The 18,616-nt window shown below is 41.1% G+C and overlaps 1 protein-coding gene and 1 long non-coding RNA gene across 2 annotated transcripts in view; both read right to left on the bottom strand.

Annotated features, from left to right (window-relative positions):
• The window catches only part of VAPB (VAMP associated protein B and C), a 35,523-nt gene extending 28,758 nt beyond the window's left edge, over positions 1–6,765 (bottom strand). The window contains exon 1 of the mRNA XM_001510971.4: positions 6,604–6,765. Coding sequence (XP_001511021.1) covers positions 6,604–6,661 — 58 coding nt within the window. The 5' untranslated portion in view covers positions 6,662–6,765. The remainder of the gene's footprint in view (positions 1–6,603) is intronic.
• LOC120638557 lies at positions 4,000–6,597 on the bottom strand. Its single transcript, XR_005660264.1, has 2 exons — positions 6,215–6,597; positions 4,000–6,030 (listed from the first exon to the last, which is right to left on the bottom strand). It is a non-coding gene; the product is annotated as an uncharacterized LOC120638557 (long non-coding RNA).
• Positions 6,766–18,616: the final 11,851 nt, after the last annotated feature.

Below are 18,616 nucleotides of genomic sequence, written 5' to 3'. Positions count from 1 at the left end.
GATGGGAGGGGGAGGAGGCTCCAGCGAAGGAGAGCGAGAAGGACCGGCCAGAGAGATAAGAGGAGAAGCGGGAGAGGACGGAGTCGTGAAGCCAAGGTGAGATAAGGTATGGAGGAGGAGGGGATGGTCGACAGTGTCAAAGGCAGCAGAGAGGTCAAGGAGGATTAGAATGGAGTAGGAGCCATTGGATTTGGCAAGAAGGTCATGACCATCCTGAGGCAACCGAGGGTACAAGTAAGGTAGATGGGAAGGGCTGAGACGTTCGATCTGCCTATCAGATGGGCGTACTGGTACCAAGGTTTCTGGAAAAGCTCTAAGGTTTGACCCTTGCCCACTCAGGGTACACTCAATCCATTAATGGCATTTATTGAGTGCCTACTATGGGCATAGTCCAGTACAAAGCGCTTTGAAGAGCACAATATAACATTTGACAGACATGTGCCCTGCCCAAAAGAAGCCGACAGTGTAGGGGGGGAGACCGACATTAAAATAAATTACAGCCTTGTGCATGAGTGTTGTGGAACTAAGGGTGAGGTGAACATCAGGTGCTTAAAAGGTACAGATCCAAAAGCACAGGTGATGCAGAAAGGGGGGAGTAGGCAAAATGAGCACTTGGTCAGGGAAGGCATCCCGGAGATGTCAAAAGCAGAATTTTCCACTAGAAAGGTTCCAGATTCTTCCCACAAAAACTTGGCCAGAGATTCTAATAGCAGTCACTATACTGCCAGACCAAACATCTTATTAAATAAGTGGAAGAGAAAGGCACAGTAATTCAGACATACAGTAGAATATGTTACAAAGTATGCAATAACATAGTTGTATTTATGGAACCATTGCATTTATTGAATGTCTATTGTATGCAGGCTACTGTACCATGGATTTTGGAGAATAATACTGTTTAAAGACATAATCCCTATCCTCAAGGACTTCATAATCCATCAAGGGAGAGAGTCACTTAAATTACAGATGGGGGAAAAGAGTTTAAGAGATAGGTATGTAAATGCCACTACGGGGTACTTGGGTGGTATGAAAGGGCTAGAGAGGTAGTTGGGGGATAGAAAATGGAGAGATTAATGTAGGAAAACCACCCCGAGATTTGATTTCAGAAAGGCTTTGAAGATGGGAAGAGCTCTGGTCTCCCGAGATGAAGTGGGAGGGCATGAGCAATAGATCTGGAAGGAAGGCAGAGTGGGTTAGCTTGAGATAATTGATTGCAAGCTGGTGTGTAGTGGGAGAAGAGTGAATAAACAGGAGGGAGAGAACAGATGGCAACAGGTGCTGAACTGGAGTTTCTGCTTGGCTTGGAATGAATGGACTGTGCATCCACCGGAGGTTTTTGAGGGGTAGGGAGCTGTGGGCAGAACTGATGTTTTAGTGTCACATTAAGTGCTAGAGAGCTCATTACCCTCAGGAAGCCCACAAGGATACTGCTCAGAGGCCCAGTATTATAATGCTATTTGGTTGCTACCTCAAACCATAACGTGAACTCAGTGACATGTGCTCAGCAACTGTGTTAACTAGGCCTCTGGTACCCTTGTCTAATAGAATTCAGTGCAATGCATCTTTCAACCTCCTTGTCACTTACCTTAATGCATATCTGTACTCACACTTTTCACGGCCACTCATTTTGATGTTGATTTTCAACCTCACAACAGTTACACAATATTTCTAATTTTCTGATCCAGAAGTCTTGGGACAGCTATTACTTGAGGGTAACCAAATACAAACCCCCCTCTTTCCTGTCCCCTTCCCTGCTTCCCTTATCATACCATTAAACTTTCTTGTCTTGTCTTATGCCGTCGAGTGGTTTCCGACCCAAAGCGACAACATGGATGCAACTCTCCCAGAATACCCCGCTCCCCATCTGCAATCGTTCTGGTAGTGTTACCATGCTAAATATTGTAAATTGAGACAACATGTGGCTTAATGGAAAAAGCATGGGATAGGGAATCAGGAGACCTGGGTTCTAATTCCTGCTTTTCCACTTGCTTGCTCTGTGACCTTCAACAAGTCACTTGTTTAATTTTTTCTTGCCTCAGTTTTCCCACTTGTAAAATGGGGGGAAAAAATAATCAGTCCACCCTCTCTTAGACCGTGAGCATCATGTGGGAAAGGGGCTATGACCAATCTGATTTCCTTGAATCTATTCCAGGAATTAGGTTATAGCAAATGCTTAGAAAATACTATCATTACTATTGAGTTTTCAGAACAGTACTTTATTTGCAATAAATCTACATAAATCTAACAAATAAAATCCACTAAGACCTTAATAATGCAAAAAATTAATTTCACCTTTTATCTTTAGTGAGTTTAAATTTGGACTGCTTTTTTTTTAGATGAAAATCTGTCAAGCAAATTAAGATAATACTAATGCAAAATCCAAAAGTTTCTAGGTTAAATCACCACGCTCAAGTTACTTCACAAAATATCTGCCACTGTTAAACCACTGCTCTGGACTACCAACTTTTTGAAAGCATTTATTCTAAGAAAAAAAAGTTAATGGTGGCACATTGAGGAAATTACTTTCTTAAATAATCTCCTGGCTCATATTAAGCATGGAGGAGTAGGACTCATGAAGTAAAGTGGTCCTGAGGGTGCCTGGGAATGTAAGAGTCTGACTCAATACAATAAAGTACAAAGTTGCTTGCTTTGATGAGCAAGCTGGTTAATAATTAAGATAATTGAAGATTATCTATTCGCTCTTGATTCAGAAGTTCTAAGTGATATTAAGGAACATTATTAAGGTTCCAAAGTCTGTAGGAGTCTGCTTGCTCCACACTCTCTTGAAATGCTAAGGAAAGCAGTGGAGGCATTTCTCAAGAACTACTAATGCTTTGCTAAATTAAGGTTAAAACAAAAATGAACTACAATAAAAAAGGACAATTATGGGATTTTCTTTCATTTCCTGTACAACCTCAAGCTACCACCACCTGAGTAGAGAAGCAGCGTGGCTCAGTGGAAAGAGCACGGGCTTTGGAGTCAGAGGTCATGGGTTCGAATCCCAGCTCGGCCACTTGTCAGCTGTGTGACTGTGGGCAAGTCACTTAACTTCTCTGTGCCTCAGTTACCTCATCTGTAAAATGGGGATTAAGACTGTGAGCCCCACGTGGGACAACCTGATTCCCCTGTGTCTACCCCAGTGCTTAGAACAGTGCTCGGCACATAGTAAGCGCTTAACAAATACCAACATTATTATTATTATTATTAGGGGCAAAGCCTGTGAGCTAATTCCCACATATAATCCTAATACCACTTGAGATGATAACTTTCATAGTACCTAACAGGGACGATATGAAAAATAAACAAGGAAAGCCACAAAGTTCTTTGAGCTTTCTGGAGAAAGCCTCCAAAAATACAAGGCACATATAATATAATAAGATCAAAAATAAGATCAAAACACTGGGACTGACTCACATTTGGAACTGCCTAGTTCATTAAAAAAAAAACCCTCCTTCTGAGCTGTTCAGGGAGTGGGAGGTTTACCTGGGAATGAAGAGATTGAAGATGGGCGCGTATGGTGCCTCAGAGAGCTAAGGACAAGTTTATGCCACGTTAGTAACACAGACCTGCCCTTCATGTACACAATAGCATGAACACAATGCACATACCCGAGTTATGTACACTTTTCCAGAATCTTGAAAAGGACTCAATCCCAACTAGGACTAATTTCCCCATCGATACAGAAAAGTTATCAACAGTCTTAATACTTTTCAAAAAGGAACTTCAGCTTAGTTCACTCTAATCTGTTTTCTTTTGGGAAGACACTAGTTTATTAAACTTTCTGATCCTTCAGGACATAATGGGCTTGACTCCCCCAGTGGCTAAATTTGCTTCCTGGTAGCAAGTCGGATACTTTCAAAGCATCAATAATTCTTTCTAAAGGACTACTTAATGCATGCACTGCTACAACACACAAAATGATCCCAAATTGCCTGAAAGAGTTAATGCATTGCCCAAGGTACCTAACTTATTAGCAAGAAATAAACTGAAGCACTGGAATTGGATTCAGTAGGCTCGTATTTTGAAGTACATCATCAAATAAGAATATAAAGCAAAATAACAAAAACATGTACCAGTCCTCTTTTCTGCTGAATTCTTTATATTCAAAAGACATCCAAAAGACAAAAAAACTAATAGAAAAAACCCATAATTGGTCTAATTATATTATACTCTTAGGCAATACTTATTTCTCCCAAATAAGTTTTACATGTAAAAAAAACCTGACCAAAATAATTATTATTCCTTTAATTATTCAATTAGTCCTTATCAAGTAGCTAGTAACCTGAAGGTCTTTTCCACCTATACTGGAAGTGAGAGCGGGCCAAAAGGCAAATCTGACAATGAGTAGCTCTTTCCAAGAGTATTAATGAAAGAAAACTGAATGAATCAGATTTTTTTAAATTACATTTGTAATTTGGTTTTTAAAGCTTAATATCCAACTTCAAGCAGCGTTTCTAGAGTAAAAGCCCTATTCAAAAAGCACTTTTTCTTTAGATTTGCTATTCCTAATACATTATTGTCTTCTTGGGCAAGGCTGGTGGCGCTAAGGTGATTAAATTTCCCTGCCCACAACGAATGTACAGTCTAGAGGGGGAGACACCAAACTCTGCTACCCTTCTGACTTTCATATGAAAGGCTCATCATACTGAGTTTCAAAGTGACAATTTGCTGGTTATGGTCTGGCAGATACAGAACTTGCAAAATCAGACATGCAGACCTGGAAAACCTCATTTCTCAACTCACTAGAAATTAGAATGCTCTTTGATTGTGAGTGGTGCTTTTAAAATGACATTCCACAGTAAACCGTTCGTCTCGGTGACCCACAAATTAATCTGATCTTGCAGGAACAAAATCAGACACATTGTTGACTGCAAAACCTACGAGATGATCTTCTCCCCCCACCACAGAGGTGTTTACCAGCATGCAAGGTCAACATGCATAACAGTATGTCATTTTATCCACAAGATGATTGACAACTGAAGAACACTTTTTAAAGGAACTCATTTAATGAGTCCCACCGATAAATGAGTCGCTTCCTTTTAGTCATTTTCTCCAAACTGTTGCTTGACAAACCCTTCTGGTTAGCCCCCTTTACTTGGCTCTAGGCGACTACCCTCTCCAGTGCTGGGGTTTTGTGGTATGTGAGACTGAATGATAGCTGGAGAAAATGAATACAAAATAGAAAGAAGTGGCAAAACCTAAAGGACTAACGACAATCTTAATATGAAAATGAACATAAATAGAAATGAATATGAATATAAAGAATATTCTGTACTTTCTGGGGAGGAATTTACCTAGTACATGCAAATACACGTGGCCCTCCTATTTCCTTCAAGGCTCAACAGCACAACGTCTTCAAGCTTAAATCCTATGGGAAGCAGGAATAAACTTGTGGAATACTAAAGTATTTTATATGCTGAAATATTCGGTTACAGCACTTTATGTCTCCTGCCAAGTGGCTCACTCCATGTTGGATTACTTCACTCTAATTAAGGATATTTTTATACATTCAAGATCCAGTTTCCAACTACTGTATACACTTTTTATGAAGAGTGTCCATCTCGCTGAGCCATGAACCACTGGATGCTTTTCAGGGACATGATTATCATAGGAAAAACGAGTAAATGCTGCTGCACTGGAAAACATGTTGCCTTGGGAAATTCTAGAGCTAAAGGTTCTACATTTTCTTGCAAATACAAATGAAAACCAGTTGCACATGTTGTAGTCGATTTCTCAGTCTCTTGCTCGGGGGAGTTCTGACAGCTTTTGGGGGTGGAGGAACATAAGAAAGAGCCACTAAAACCCTGCAGAAACACCCAAAGCAGGGTCCCCTAGGGAAACCTTCATGTTTGAAAGTGAAGTCCACAAACGTTCGACCGCACCTCGTTTATTTCCCCAGTTGAAGCGGGGAAGAAAAGCACTGGAAAAAGATACACCGCAGGTCGTTTTTTGGAACAGAGATCACTCGGGAGAGCATGAAATCCGAAGATGAGCGTTTTTCTTTCTTTGACCGCATAACGTCACGGCATCCTGTGGGTGTTACGGGGGTGGGAAGCCAAAAGGGGTGTTGGTGGTGGAAGAAAGGATGAAAATAGGCAGCCGACCCACCCGATCCACCCCGCATCCCCAAAGGCCACAAAACCTCCACCCTCTCCCCCTCGTCCCCGGTCCAAGACTTCTCCTACGGCACCATGAAAACGCCAAACACCATCACCATTCTAACAGAGGAGGGGCGTCTTCTTCGTCCCGCATTTGGCGGCTCGGGGAGGAGGCGAAAGGGAAGGCCGACAGACGATTAGGAAGGGCCACAGTGACCTAGGCCTAAAAAGCAAAAAGCTCTGCGAGCGGTAAAGACAATTAAAGAAAAGGAAAAAAACGCCACGAGTCACCGGCTCCTTTCGAAGCTCTTTTTCCTGAAAGGCAAAAGCGGAAAAAGCGAGGAGGGAGATGCGAAAACGTCGGAAGGGCGCCGAGAAATACGGAGAAATAAATACATCTGAAGGACATTTTATTAGCTCCGGCCGCTCCCCGGCCCCCGGAAAATGGCTGCCACTAATGCCTTGCCAAACGCCGCCGTGAGGAGATCGGGCCCTTCTCTCTTACCTTTGAATTTAAGCTCATGCTGCGGTTCTAGATTCAGGACCTGTTCTACTTTCGCCATATTCCTTGGATTCTGGGGGGCGGAGGAGGATGTTTTGAGTCGCACCCGCTTTGAAACCCCCGGAGGGCCCCCACCCGCCCCAAAAAAGAGATCAAATACCCCCCCCAAAAATTAAAAACAAAAACAAAACCCAGATGGGGGGGGTGGGGGTGGGGGGGGGGTCAACGTGGTGGGGAGAAAGGGGTGAGGGGAGAGTCAGGAGGCAGGGAAATGCACAGCGAGGCTGCCAATGCGCCGGCACACATACACGCAGACATTCACAGGGACGGAGAGAGAGGGAGGGAGGGAAGGGAAAAGAGGAGGAGGAGACGACGGCAGCGGCGGTGATGATGCAGCACGAAGGGAGCCAGAAAGAGGCTGCAGCTGACGTATCCAACACCGCAACCTGCCCTAGGCCCGCCCGGATTCCACTTTGGGAATGGCGGGCGGGCGGGCGCGCGCGCGCGGCCGACGAGGCAGAGCCCGGGCGGCGGCGGCGCGCGCGCGCAGGCGCGAGCCGGGCGGGGAGGGGCTCGAGGCCAAGGGGGCGGGCGCGCGCGCGCAGGGGCTCGAGGCCAAGGGGGGGGGGGCGCGCGCGCGCGCAGGGCGTGGGGCGAGAGCGAGGAAAAGAGCGGGTCCGGCGGGAGGGCGGCCGCGTGGAACGCGGTCCCGTCGGCCACCGCGGCCCGCGCCAACAGGCCTCACCGGCCTGTCAGTCAGAGTCAGACAGTCAGCCCCTCACCGGCCTGTCAGTCAGACAGTCAGCCCCTCAGTCTAATCGTATTTATAGACCACTCGGTCTGAGAGTGTGACTTGAAAGTTGTCCAGCAGGAAAATTCGCCTTTAGACCATTTGCCCTTTGCAGATCCCGCCCCCCCCCTCCCCCCAAGACTGTAAGATCGCTGTGGGCAGGGACCATATCTGTTTATTGGTGTCTGGGAAGCAGCGTGGCTCAGTGGAAAGAGCCCGGGCTTGGGAGTCAGAGGCCATGAGTCCCGGCTCTGCCACTTGTCAGCTGGGTGACTGTGGGCAAGTCACTTCACTTCTCGGTGCCTCAGTGACCTCATCTGTAAAATGGGGATTAAGACTGTGAGCCCCACGTGGGACAACCTGATTCCCCTCTGTCTACCCCAGTGCTTGGAACAGTGCTCGGCACATAGTAAGTGCTTAACAAATACCAACATTATTATTATTACTATTATTCTCTGTGCCTCAGTTACCTCATCTGTAAAAGGGGGATTAACTGTGGGCCTCACGTGGGGCAACCTGATTACCTTGTATCTACATTATTATTATTATACTCTCCCAAATGCTGCGCAGCACTGGACTAAGCGCTTGGGAGAGTAATAATAATGTTGTTATTTGTTAAGCGCTTACTATGTGCAGAGCACTGTTCTAAGCACTGGGATAGATACAGGGTCATCAAGTTGTCCCACGTGAGGCTCACAGTCTTAATCCCCATTTTACAAATGAGGTAACTGAGGCCCAGAGAAGTTAAGGGACTTGCCCACAGTCGCACAACTGACAAGTGGCAGAGCTGGGATTCAAATCCATGACCTCTGACTCCCAAGCCCAGGCTCTTTCCACTGAGCCACGCTAGGACAGACTCATTCCCTGCCCACCAAGGGGCTTCCAGTCTAGAGGGGGAGACAGGTATTCATAGGACTGTGAGCCCGTCATTGGGCAGGGATTGTCTCCTAACTGTTGCCCGAAATGTACATTCCAAGCGCGTAGTACAGTGATCTGCACATAGTAAGTGCTCAGTAAATACTATTGAATGAATGAATAAATAAAATGACAGACAGGTACATAAGTTCTGTGGGACTGGGAGGGGAAATGAATAAAGGGAGTGGGAGAAGAGGAAAGGAGAGTTTAGTCAGGCAAGGCCTCTTGCGGGAGATGTGCCTTCAGGAAGGTTTCCAAGGGGTGACGGTCCCTGGGGGAAAGCCGGCGGGTTGCGCCTTAGGGTCATCGTCACTCATGACAAGGGGCCTGTGCCTTTGCCCGTGCCTTTTTTTCAAATTTAATTTACTTTTTCAGATTTTAATTCATTTCTTTAAGCGCTTACTATGTGCCGGGCACTAAGCACTGGGGTAGATATAAGCTAATCAGCTTGGAAACAGATCCTGGCCTACACAGGGCTCAAGGTCTTTATCCTCATTTTACAGATGAGGTTAATGAGGCCCAGAGAAGTTAAGTGACTAGCCCGAGGTCACAGAGTGGACAAGAGGCAAAGTCCGAACTAGAACCCGTGTCCTTCTGACTCCCAGGCCCGTGCACTGTTTACTAGGACAACGTTGTTTTTCAGTCATTGCACTGAAGGTAACTTGGGGAGGGGGTACACCACCACCGGGGAGCGGTCCCTTTTTAAAACCCAGGAACGGACACAGCAAAAAGGACATTTAGTCGATTCCGTTGTCCCTCCCCTTCCCCCCAACCCACTTGTCCAACATTTTCTTCTTTCATTTGAGAAATAAATTGTCCCACTTCCAGTTTCAACGAGATACAGTTCAGCAGAGCCAGGAACAACAGGGAGACATGTCCTTTTTCTAAAACTTAAATTTAAATGCGAATTCAGTTTTCCCACTAAATGCACACTATTGCTATTGGTCCCACATGATATTTTTTTGTAGCACTAAGAAAGATTAATACATGGAGCAGTAATACATGCAGCTCTAAAGATGTGTACTCATATTTTTAGGGTAGACAATATCAAATAATGTACCCCCAATAATGACTAGGTTCAAAGACTAGCTTTTTGATGCTTTGTAAAGTTTCTGCAGTTGCAAATTTTCCCCAATCGGATTTTAATCTAAATATGTAAATAAAAGTTAAAAAACAAACAAACCACAAATTACATCAATTAGGAAAACCAGGGAGTAGGAAATGTCTTCACTGTTTCCTCTAATGGTATGGAATTGTAATATTAAGTTTTTCAGTTAAATTCCTTACTATTATATTCATTTGAGCTGTGGCAAGGTGTCCATTGAAAACATGCCTCTTAGTTTAGTTCAAGATTCTGTTCCAGGGCCTTGATTCCTGGTGCTTGGGAAATTGTAGCTATCATCTGGGTTTGGAGCAGATCCAGTTCTTTGAACCCCTGAGATTTTGACATCTATATCTTTTTCCCTCAACCTCACTTCTTCCTCTCCTTGTCTTGGTCCAGCCCTTTCAAAGGTTTTCCCCAAGCTCATCCTGCTCAAATAAAAAAAATGACACCATTGACTCAAACGCATATCTGTCCAAATGAGGTATCCCCTACCTCACTCTAAATGAAAGTATTATGCAAATAGATGGCCCATGAAATCAGTTATTCAATTACTGTTAAGATGGCAGTGTCCTGTGAGGACAGCAGAGCCTGAGCAACCTTATATAGAAATGCACTGCTTATCCCAAATGAGGAGGAGCTCTAGGAAAGGAGTTCTAAACATCGCCTGCCTCACCAACCTCAAAACTGGCTACCCGAATATTGATCCTGGTAAACAGTAATCTTGTGGTGCAAAAATATATAAGGAAAACTAATGATAAAAACAGGAATAGGCACTGTATATGGTAAGATCATCAGCACAGGAAAGAATTATCTTAAAATGCACACAATGTACATGAGGGTGTCAGTCACACAATGGTCTTTTCAACTACCTACATACAGGCATGGATTGGATCTCATGTCAGAAAAATCATCTTTGAAAATGAAGGTGATATATGTAATACATATCTATATATAGATAGATATGTCTATATCTATCCACACACACACACACATATATACATACACACACGTACACACAGGGGTTATCTATAGCTGAAATGCAAAATGTTTTCCTAATTGACAGAAATGATTGATGAGCATATTAGTTTGTGCCACAGAGGAAGAGCTTTGTAAAACTGCAACATTTGAAACACTAAGGAAGCTGTACTCCAGTACGTCTGTAATATTTATAATGTATCCTACCTCTTCAGCTGTTTCTATCCATCTCAATCTTCTGCTCATCAGATCCAGGCCTCTGATCTCTCTGCTATTTAAAATACTCTAATCCTGTTTAGTCTCCTGCAATTCACTGGTTACAATTACAGAGAACCTTCTTTTTGGTACTCTATTTTAGATTGCTTAGCATTTTCTTTCAAAATTTACAAACCCTTTGGGATTCATTTCCAGGTCTGTGATTCTATGATTCTTTCACTTTTTAAAATTGTATTATCTTATGGTATCTGAGTATTAGTCAGTCTAATATAACAGCCGCATTCCCTGCCCACATTGAGCTTACAGTCTAGAGGGGAAGACAGGAATTAATATAAATATGATTAATAATAATAATGATGGTATTTGTTAAGCACATATGTACATAATTGCTGTGGGGCTGGGAGGGGTGATGAATAAAGAAAAGGGGCAAGTCAGGGTGACACAGAAGAGAGATGAAGAAAAGGAAAAGCGGGCTTAGTGAGGGAAATCCTCTTGGAGGAGACTGCCTTCAATAAGGCTTTGAAGGGGGGAGAGTAATTGTCTATTATTAAAAAAACCATTCATAAATTATGACATATAGTAAATAATAAATGTCTTTATGATGGATCACACATTAAAAGAAGCAAACGTTGCATTTGAGCCCACACAAGCTTTCCTGTGTAGCTACTTGCAAGAAGTAATAATGGAATCTAAATTGCTGATATTAGTGCTTCAATTGATAAATATTATGTAGCTAGCATTTCAATCCTTAATTGTTAGAAAATTCTGGTTTCACCCAGGGCCACTGAGATATGGAGCAGCACTCCCACTCACCTTCTTTCACACTCATCCTTTCACTCTGGAGCTTATCTGTTTTTGCTATATCTGAGTGGATTTTTGCACCAGAAGAGCCACTTCTGCTCCTTATTTCTTTAGCTTTTGCTTTCAGCCCCACACTTCACTTTCCCACTGAGCTCAATTGTAGTTTATTCCCCAAGCGACCTATGTCCTCTCCAAGATTCTGTTGCCCATGCATGGCAAGTGCAATCCTAAAGCATTTGTGTTGCAGGTTATATCAAATAATCACAAGACTCATAACCCCCCATTCAGTGAGGAGCATTCATTCAGTCAATCGTGTTTATTGAGCACTTAGTGTGTACAGAGCACTGTACTAAACACTCAGGAGAATACAATATAACAATGAACAGACACACTCCTGCCCACGAGCTTACAGTCTAGAGGGGGAGACAGACATTAATATATACAAATTACAGATATGTACGTAAATGCTGTGGGGCTAGGAGGAGGGATGAATAAAGGGAACAAATCAGGGTGACACAGAAGGGAGTGGGAAAAGAAGAAAAGAGGGCAAAATCAGGGAAGTCCTCTTGGAGGAGATGACTGTAAGCTTGTTGTGGCAGGGAATGTATCTACTTGTATATGGTACTCTCCAAGTGCTTAGTGCTTTGCACACAGTAAACCCTCAATAAATATGATTAAATTGAATTGAAATAAGGCTTTGAAGGAGGGGAGACTAATTGTCTGACGGATATGAAAATGGAGGGTGTTCCAGGCCTGAGGCAGGATGTGGGCGAGAGGTCAACAACGAGATGGACGAGATAGAGGTACAGTGAGTTAGCAAATATGCGAGCTGGGTTGCATAGTAGGAGGGTAGTGATGTGAGGTAGGAGGGGGCAAGATGATAGAGTGTTTTAAAGCCAACGGTGAGAAGTTTTTGTTTAATATGGAGATGGAGGGGCAACACTGGAGTTTCTTGAGGGGCAAGGAAATACGGCCTGAATGTTTTTGTAGAAAAATGACCCAGGCAGCATAGTGAAGTATGGACTGGAGTGGAGAGAGACGGGAGGCAGGGAGGTCAGCAAGTAGACAGATACAGTAATTGAAGCGGGATAGGATAAGTGTTTGGATTAATGACAAGATTGAACATTAGCTTTCCTTTCATCTTTTCAGCAAATTTATTTACAAATGAGGTCAAGTTCCTGTCTTTCTGCTCAATAGGCATGTTGGAAGAGGGACCATTTTAAATGTGGAACTCTTCTACCTATTTCTTACGGGGTTTGAAATAACAGGGATTTACATGGGTTATGGGAATTCTTCTAAGGAAAGGTAGCATCAATCAAGCAGCATGGCCTAGTGGAAAGAGCAGGATCTGGGAGTCAGAAGACCTGGATTTTAATCCCAGCTCTGTTAAATGTTTGTTGTGTGACTTTGGGCAAGTCACTTGATGTCTTTGTGCCTCAGTTCTCCCTCTTACTTGGACTCTGAGCCTAATGTGGGACAGGGACCGTGTCCAACTAAATTAACTTGCATCAACCCCAGCACTTAGAACAGTGTTTGAAACATACTAAGCACTTAAATACCATTCTAAAACAAAAACAAAACACATAAGGAAAAGGTTCTCTTGAGATTCCAGTCTACAGGTTTTGAGTGGTAAGATGCCAGATAAAGCTTTTATCATATTTAAAGATGCTTATATGATTGATTTATTAGTGCAAAAATGTGAGCTGCCTTCCTTGACCTCCATCTGCACTGTTAACGATATACAATTACAGACCTATGGCCTGTGAATTTATGGAAACTTTTTTTGTCATTTTCAGCCTGCACAACTTTAAACTCTGAATTTTACAGTATTTCCTGTCATTCATTCATTCAATAGTATTTATTGAGCACTTATTATGTGCAGAGCACTGTACTAAGCGCTTGGAATGAACAAGTCGGCAACAGATAGAGACAGTCCCTGCCGTTTGACGGGCTTACAGTCTAATCGGGGGAGACGGACAGACAAGAACAATGGCAATAAATAGAGTCAAGGGGAAGAACATCTCTGTCATCATCTTTAAACTGTAATAGCTGCTACCTGTTATTGCTATTGTGGCATTTGGTTTAAGATTCCATATTTTCTCTCAGCTCTCATGATTAAATTTAGCACATCTTCCCTGCTTTTGTCTTTCTAGACACAAGAGGTCTAATCTGTTCAGCTTCTCTTTTTTATGGAAGCCAGCCCCTTCAAATATTTGACTTTCAACAACCCAACTAATAGGTGAGCAACCAGGTTAAGGTAGTTAAGTAAACTATGTGGGATTGATATACTTCCAAATATCTAGTAGGGAGATTTGATTTTATAAGGAAAAACATGTTGATTACACAACAGCATGTTTGTAAAGATAGGATTTTATTAATAAAATGTTTACACCCTCACACAAACATGTAGCAATGTAGCATGTTATTACGCTATAAAAGTTTATTATGGAATGTTAAACTGAATTGATGAAGTTTAAAATATGCTAAATCAACACTTTTGCAAATTACATTGGATAAGAGATTAACAAAAATCTTACAACAAAAACCAAAACCATATCTTTTGTTAGCATCTACATACCATAATTACGATATTGTTTACATACATTATCTTAGGTCCAGCCTAAGAGTAAGACTGTAAAAATCAAGTCTTGAGACATTCACGTAATCCTGGTAACCATTACAATATTTCATCACTAGTAATTAGGCTACATATCATGCAGTGAAGCAATGGCTGTGAATTTGAGCAGTTTGTATACAGTGCTACAAAGCAGCTGTGACTGAACAGCTTCATTTTATGTTCTGTAATAGATGCTATTATAAAAAGGCACAAGTATTTTAATCATTTGCATCAGATTCAGTTCATATACATAGATATCTATATATCTATATGTATATAGATACATATATATATATATATGTTTTTTTCAAAGGCAAAACATTCCTAAGAGGAGTAGAAATTGCTGTTCCACAGTTAACTTGTTTTACTTGGGGCTTCTTCAAATTTTTACCATTCACTTTCAAGAATTATTTGATCTACGCTTATTTGGAATTGCACATATCTTAAGTGTTCTATTGAAAACTAGCCTTTGACATTTGAAATTCATTGAAAGAGAAATATTTAACAAAATAGAGTGTATGGTGTGCCATAACCAGCATTTTCCCTATGGAACTTCTGAAGTTTTAGTAAACAAACGTCTTTCCTTAAAAGGTATCTTCTGACCATGTTAGCTATTTCTTGAATCTAGAGTTGGAAGGATCAGCTCAGACTAAACCACCCCGAATTCTACATAAGGTAGTTTAGTGCAGAATGTCAGGAATAATACATTTCATGACACAAAAGAGGGCATATTAAAAATTGTTTTTTTTACATTTTCATACTGTAAGAAAGAACTTTTTGCAGGTCACACAGGAGGTAAAAGATAAAATAATTAAGGACAAAGAAATGGTCAACAATCTTGAGGACTGCCCAAAAGGAAACAAATACAGCAAAATTGCTTTTCATCAACATGTCCTCATGGAAAGAGCACAGGACTTGAGAGTCAGGAGACCTGAATCCCAGTGCCAACTTTGTCACTGGCCTGCAGTATGCTTATGGACAGATAAGCTCTCTGGGCCTCAGTTTCCCTCTTGGTAAAATGGAGATGAAATAGACTGTGAGCCCCATGGGGGACATGAACTGTGTCCAGTCTTGTAACCTCGTATCTACCTGGTACTAGGTACATAGTAAGCTCTTAATACCTTAATTCTTAGAAAATAAGATTAAAGGTTTTATCTTCTTGAACTTGAGGCAAAATATAATTTAGTACATTACCCTCCAAAGGTTAATTTCAAAGAATGATCTGCCTGTCAATTTTAGGAAACCGTTATTTTCCTAAGTATAATCTTGTTTTATTATTGCTGTTATAGATTAAGATGAAAAGCTTTGAAAATGCCATGCAATTAAATACACTGAATGTTTGCCACGGCTGGCTAAGCACTGGAGTTTATAGATTTCTTAAAAAGCTTAAACATATACATGCCCTGGAACATAGTATAGCCATTCATTACTAACCCTCTCTTTGGGAAGTGCAAAGGGATAAGCCTTAATATATTATGTTATAAAATGCAGTGGAAGAACATTTCATAAAAGGGTATCTTACCTACTGAGGGTAAATATTCTTGACACAAAAAGCACACTTTTAAATCCTTATGAAGATATCTTCTGGTCTCTTGTTAAACAATTTGCTTTTAACAACACTGTAAAGTACCTGAAATAAGGCTTTGAGGTTTACAGGGGAATGACTAGAATTAGCATTTTATAATGTCAGTTGGATAGCATACTTGAACTAATTTCTCAAAATTTCAAAGGAATTAGAATCCTCAAAATAAAAGCATCATGATTTGAGAGCTTGAAATGTATCAAAAGGCGCAATTTGGCACCTGGATTCTTAAGCACAGAGAGACTGTACCCAGATTAATATTTTGCTTAAAGTATATTTTCTTCTATATATTGAAGACTTCTGATAAGATACTGGGCACCATACTCTTCTAGAAAATGAACTCATGACATCAATTTTTAGAAAATCATTCATTTTTGACATCTACTGAAATGGTATTCACATCTTATTGCTTAAGAAAATATCCCACCTAATGAGAAACAGGCATGGGATAATATGATCATCAAGTTTAACATTTTGTGCTAAATTTTTAAGTTTGTTGCTTTTGGGACAAAATGTTCTTTTTGTTCACTTGACTTCAATACCATGAAAGAATGGACTTTGGACAGTATTAGATATTTTTGATGGTCCAAAAAAGTGATATTATATTTGATCTATTTTTTTTAGAAGCCTTTCTAGCCCTGGAGGAAACAAGATTTTTTTTTTCCACAGAAATTAAGAAACACAGAAAAACCTAGGAAATGTGAGCTTTTAGCTATGTTATTTTATTCACATGCAATGAAAAAAGCTTAAGTCTTCTGTGTCATTTTCTTGAATAGTGCTTAATAGTTTTTTGGAAAAATCTAATGTTTGTGTTTTATTTTTACAGAACACAGATTTCCACATAACTCTCTGATATTTTATAACATGATTATCGTATAGTCTAGATTTCTGTTTTTCATAGTCAAGACAACTCAATTCACTCATTTCAACTTAATGGAAGAATTTTTTTTAAATGTAATATAAAGTGTTTTTTCCCTTTTGAAGTCTTACACATGATAACCTTTTCATTCCAGACTGTCCATCTTTATAAAACCCTACATCAAAGATAGTTCTTTAAAGAACCAAACCAAACTTCCCCCACCAAAAACAAACCCCCACCAAAACCCTACTCATGTACTGAATAAGCCTTAAAAAAGAGTTTCTTTCAGGAGTAAATCTGAGACTCTACAACTAGCAAGGATGAAGACTCCTGAGGAGAGAAGGCCAGTTAAATGATGAATAACCATTTGGAGCCTATTCCCAGAACACAATTTCTTCTTCCCTCCTCACTATTAAAAGGGAGGTAGAGGACTCCTGTAAAATAACTTGGTAGTAGAGATAGACTCATAACTGTAGAAAAAAGTCACTGGATTCACATTATGGCTGTGAGCTCCTTTATACTATGAGCTCGTTGAGGGCAGAAAACATGTCGACCAACTCTTGTACTGTACTCGCCCAAGTGCTTAGTACAACACAGCACAGCCCTGTGCATGGTAGATGTTCAATAAATACCAATAACTTAGTGGGATAATTAATCAATGGTATTTATCCTGTAAAATAAGCAGCAAGGTCTAGTGGAAAGAGTATGGACCTTGAAGTCAGAGGACCTGAGTTCTAATTCTGGCTCTGACAATTGCTTGCTTTTTGACCGTGGGCACATCACTTGACTTTTCTGTGCCCCAGTTTCCTCAACTGTAAAATGGGGATTCAATGCCTGTTCTCCCTTCTACTTGGACTGTGAGCCCCATGCGGGACAGGGACTGTGTCAGACCTAATTGACCTGTACATACCCCAGCGCTTAGAACAGTGCTTGACATAGAGTAAGTGCTTTGCAAATTCCATTAGAAAACAAAACACAAACTCTGCTGTGATCAGTGGATCAGACAAATTTGTGGCTTAAACATACAGGTAAAGGGGGCCTCCCACCCCAAACTCACAAATTAGTTAACTAACCCCAGAATTCAAGAGCTGAATTAACAGCTTAAACAAGAATTTTAATTTGCTTTAATATTTAGCAGGAATGTTGAAAAATAATGGCATGCTTGTTAGTATTGATTTTTCCTTTGGGAGAAATGGGATGTTTTCTATCTCAATTTGGAGGTGATATAAACAGAGTCTTTCAAATACTCAAGAGAATAGCTGATTGAAAACACATCTGAATCATCTAAATTAGGGGAAGTAGCATGGCATAGCAGATAGAGTTCGGGCCTGGGAGTCGGAAGGTTTTGGATTCTAATGCCAGCTCTGCTGCTTGTCTGCTGTATGACCTTGGGACAAGTCAATTCGTGTCTCTGTGCCTCAGATACCTCATCTGTAAATAGGGATTGCGACTGTGAGCCTCACATGGAACTAGGGACTGTGTTCAACATATTTGCTTGTAACCACCCCGGCACTTAGTAGAGTGCCTGGTGCATAGAAAGTGCTTAACAAATACCATCGTCATCATCAAAATAGCTTCTGAAAAGTGCCTAAGACTCCCAGGACAAGTTTTATACAAAGTGTATTGTGTTTTCTCCACCCTCTTTCTCTAAAGGGTTAAAGAAAATGTGTAAATTTTGTAAGAACTCATACTTGGATGACAAGATATACACACAGTAAATACATGCAAATACTTTACTTAGCTCTGAAAACTGAAGCACTGACCAGCTATCCGTGGCCTGAAAATTTTTTCACCCCCAAAATAAGCCATTTTCCACCTTCTGGCTAAAAACTGAAAGTACTCTGAGAGTTGGAAAGAGGCTATTAAAAAGTCAAAGGACATTTTCATTATTCAAGATTATGAAGGCTTATTCTGGGCGCTGAGATCTTTCTCCATTTGGACAATATCATAATGAAGATTTAAGACAATTACTGAAAAGTAAATGAAATTTCTCTGTCCACATTTTTAAACTGAAGATGTGCATCTCAGCGACACCTTTCTTTTCTCTTCACTGATCCGCAACATTATCAACAGCTTTTTTGTCACCTATTTTTATGATGAGCTTCAAATAAAACAGAGGACAAATTAATGCATTTCTCAAATGTTTTCGATTTATG

Source organism: Ornithorhynchus anatinus, chromosome 8 (assembly GCF_004115215.2).
Source record: "Ornithorhynchus anatinus isolate Pmale09 chromosome 8, mOrnAna1.pri.v4, whole genome shotgun sequence".
Classification (NCBI taxonomy): domain Eukaryota; kingdom Metazoa; phylum Chordata; class Mammalia; order Monotremata; family Ornithorhynchidae; genus Ornithorhynchus; species Ornithorhynchus anatinus.
This window is presented reverse-complemented; position numbering and strand designations above follow the sequence as displayed.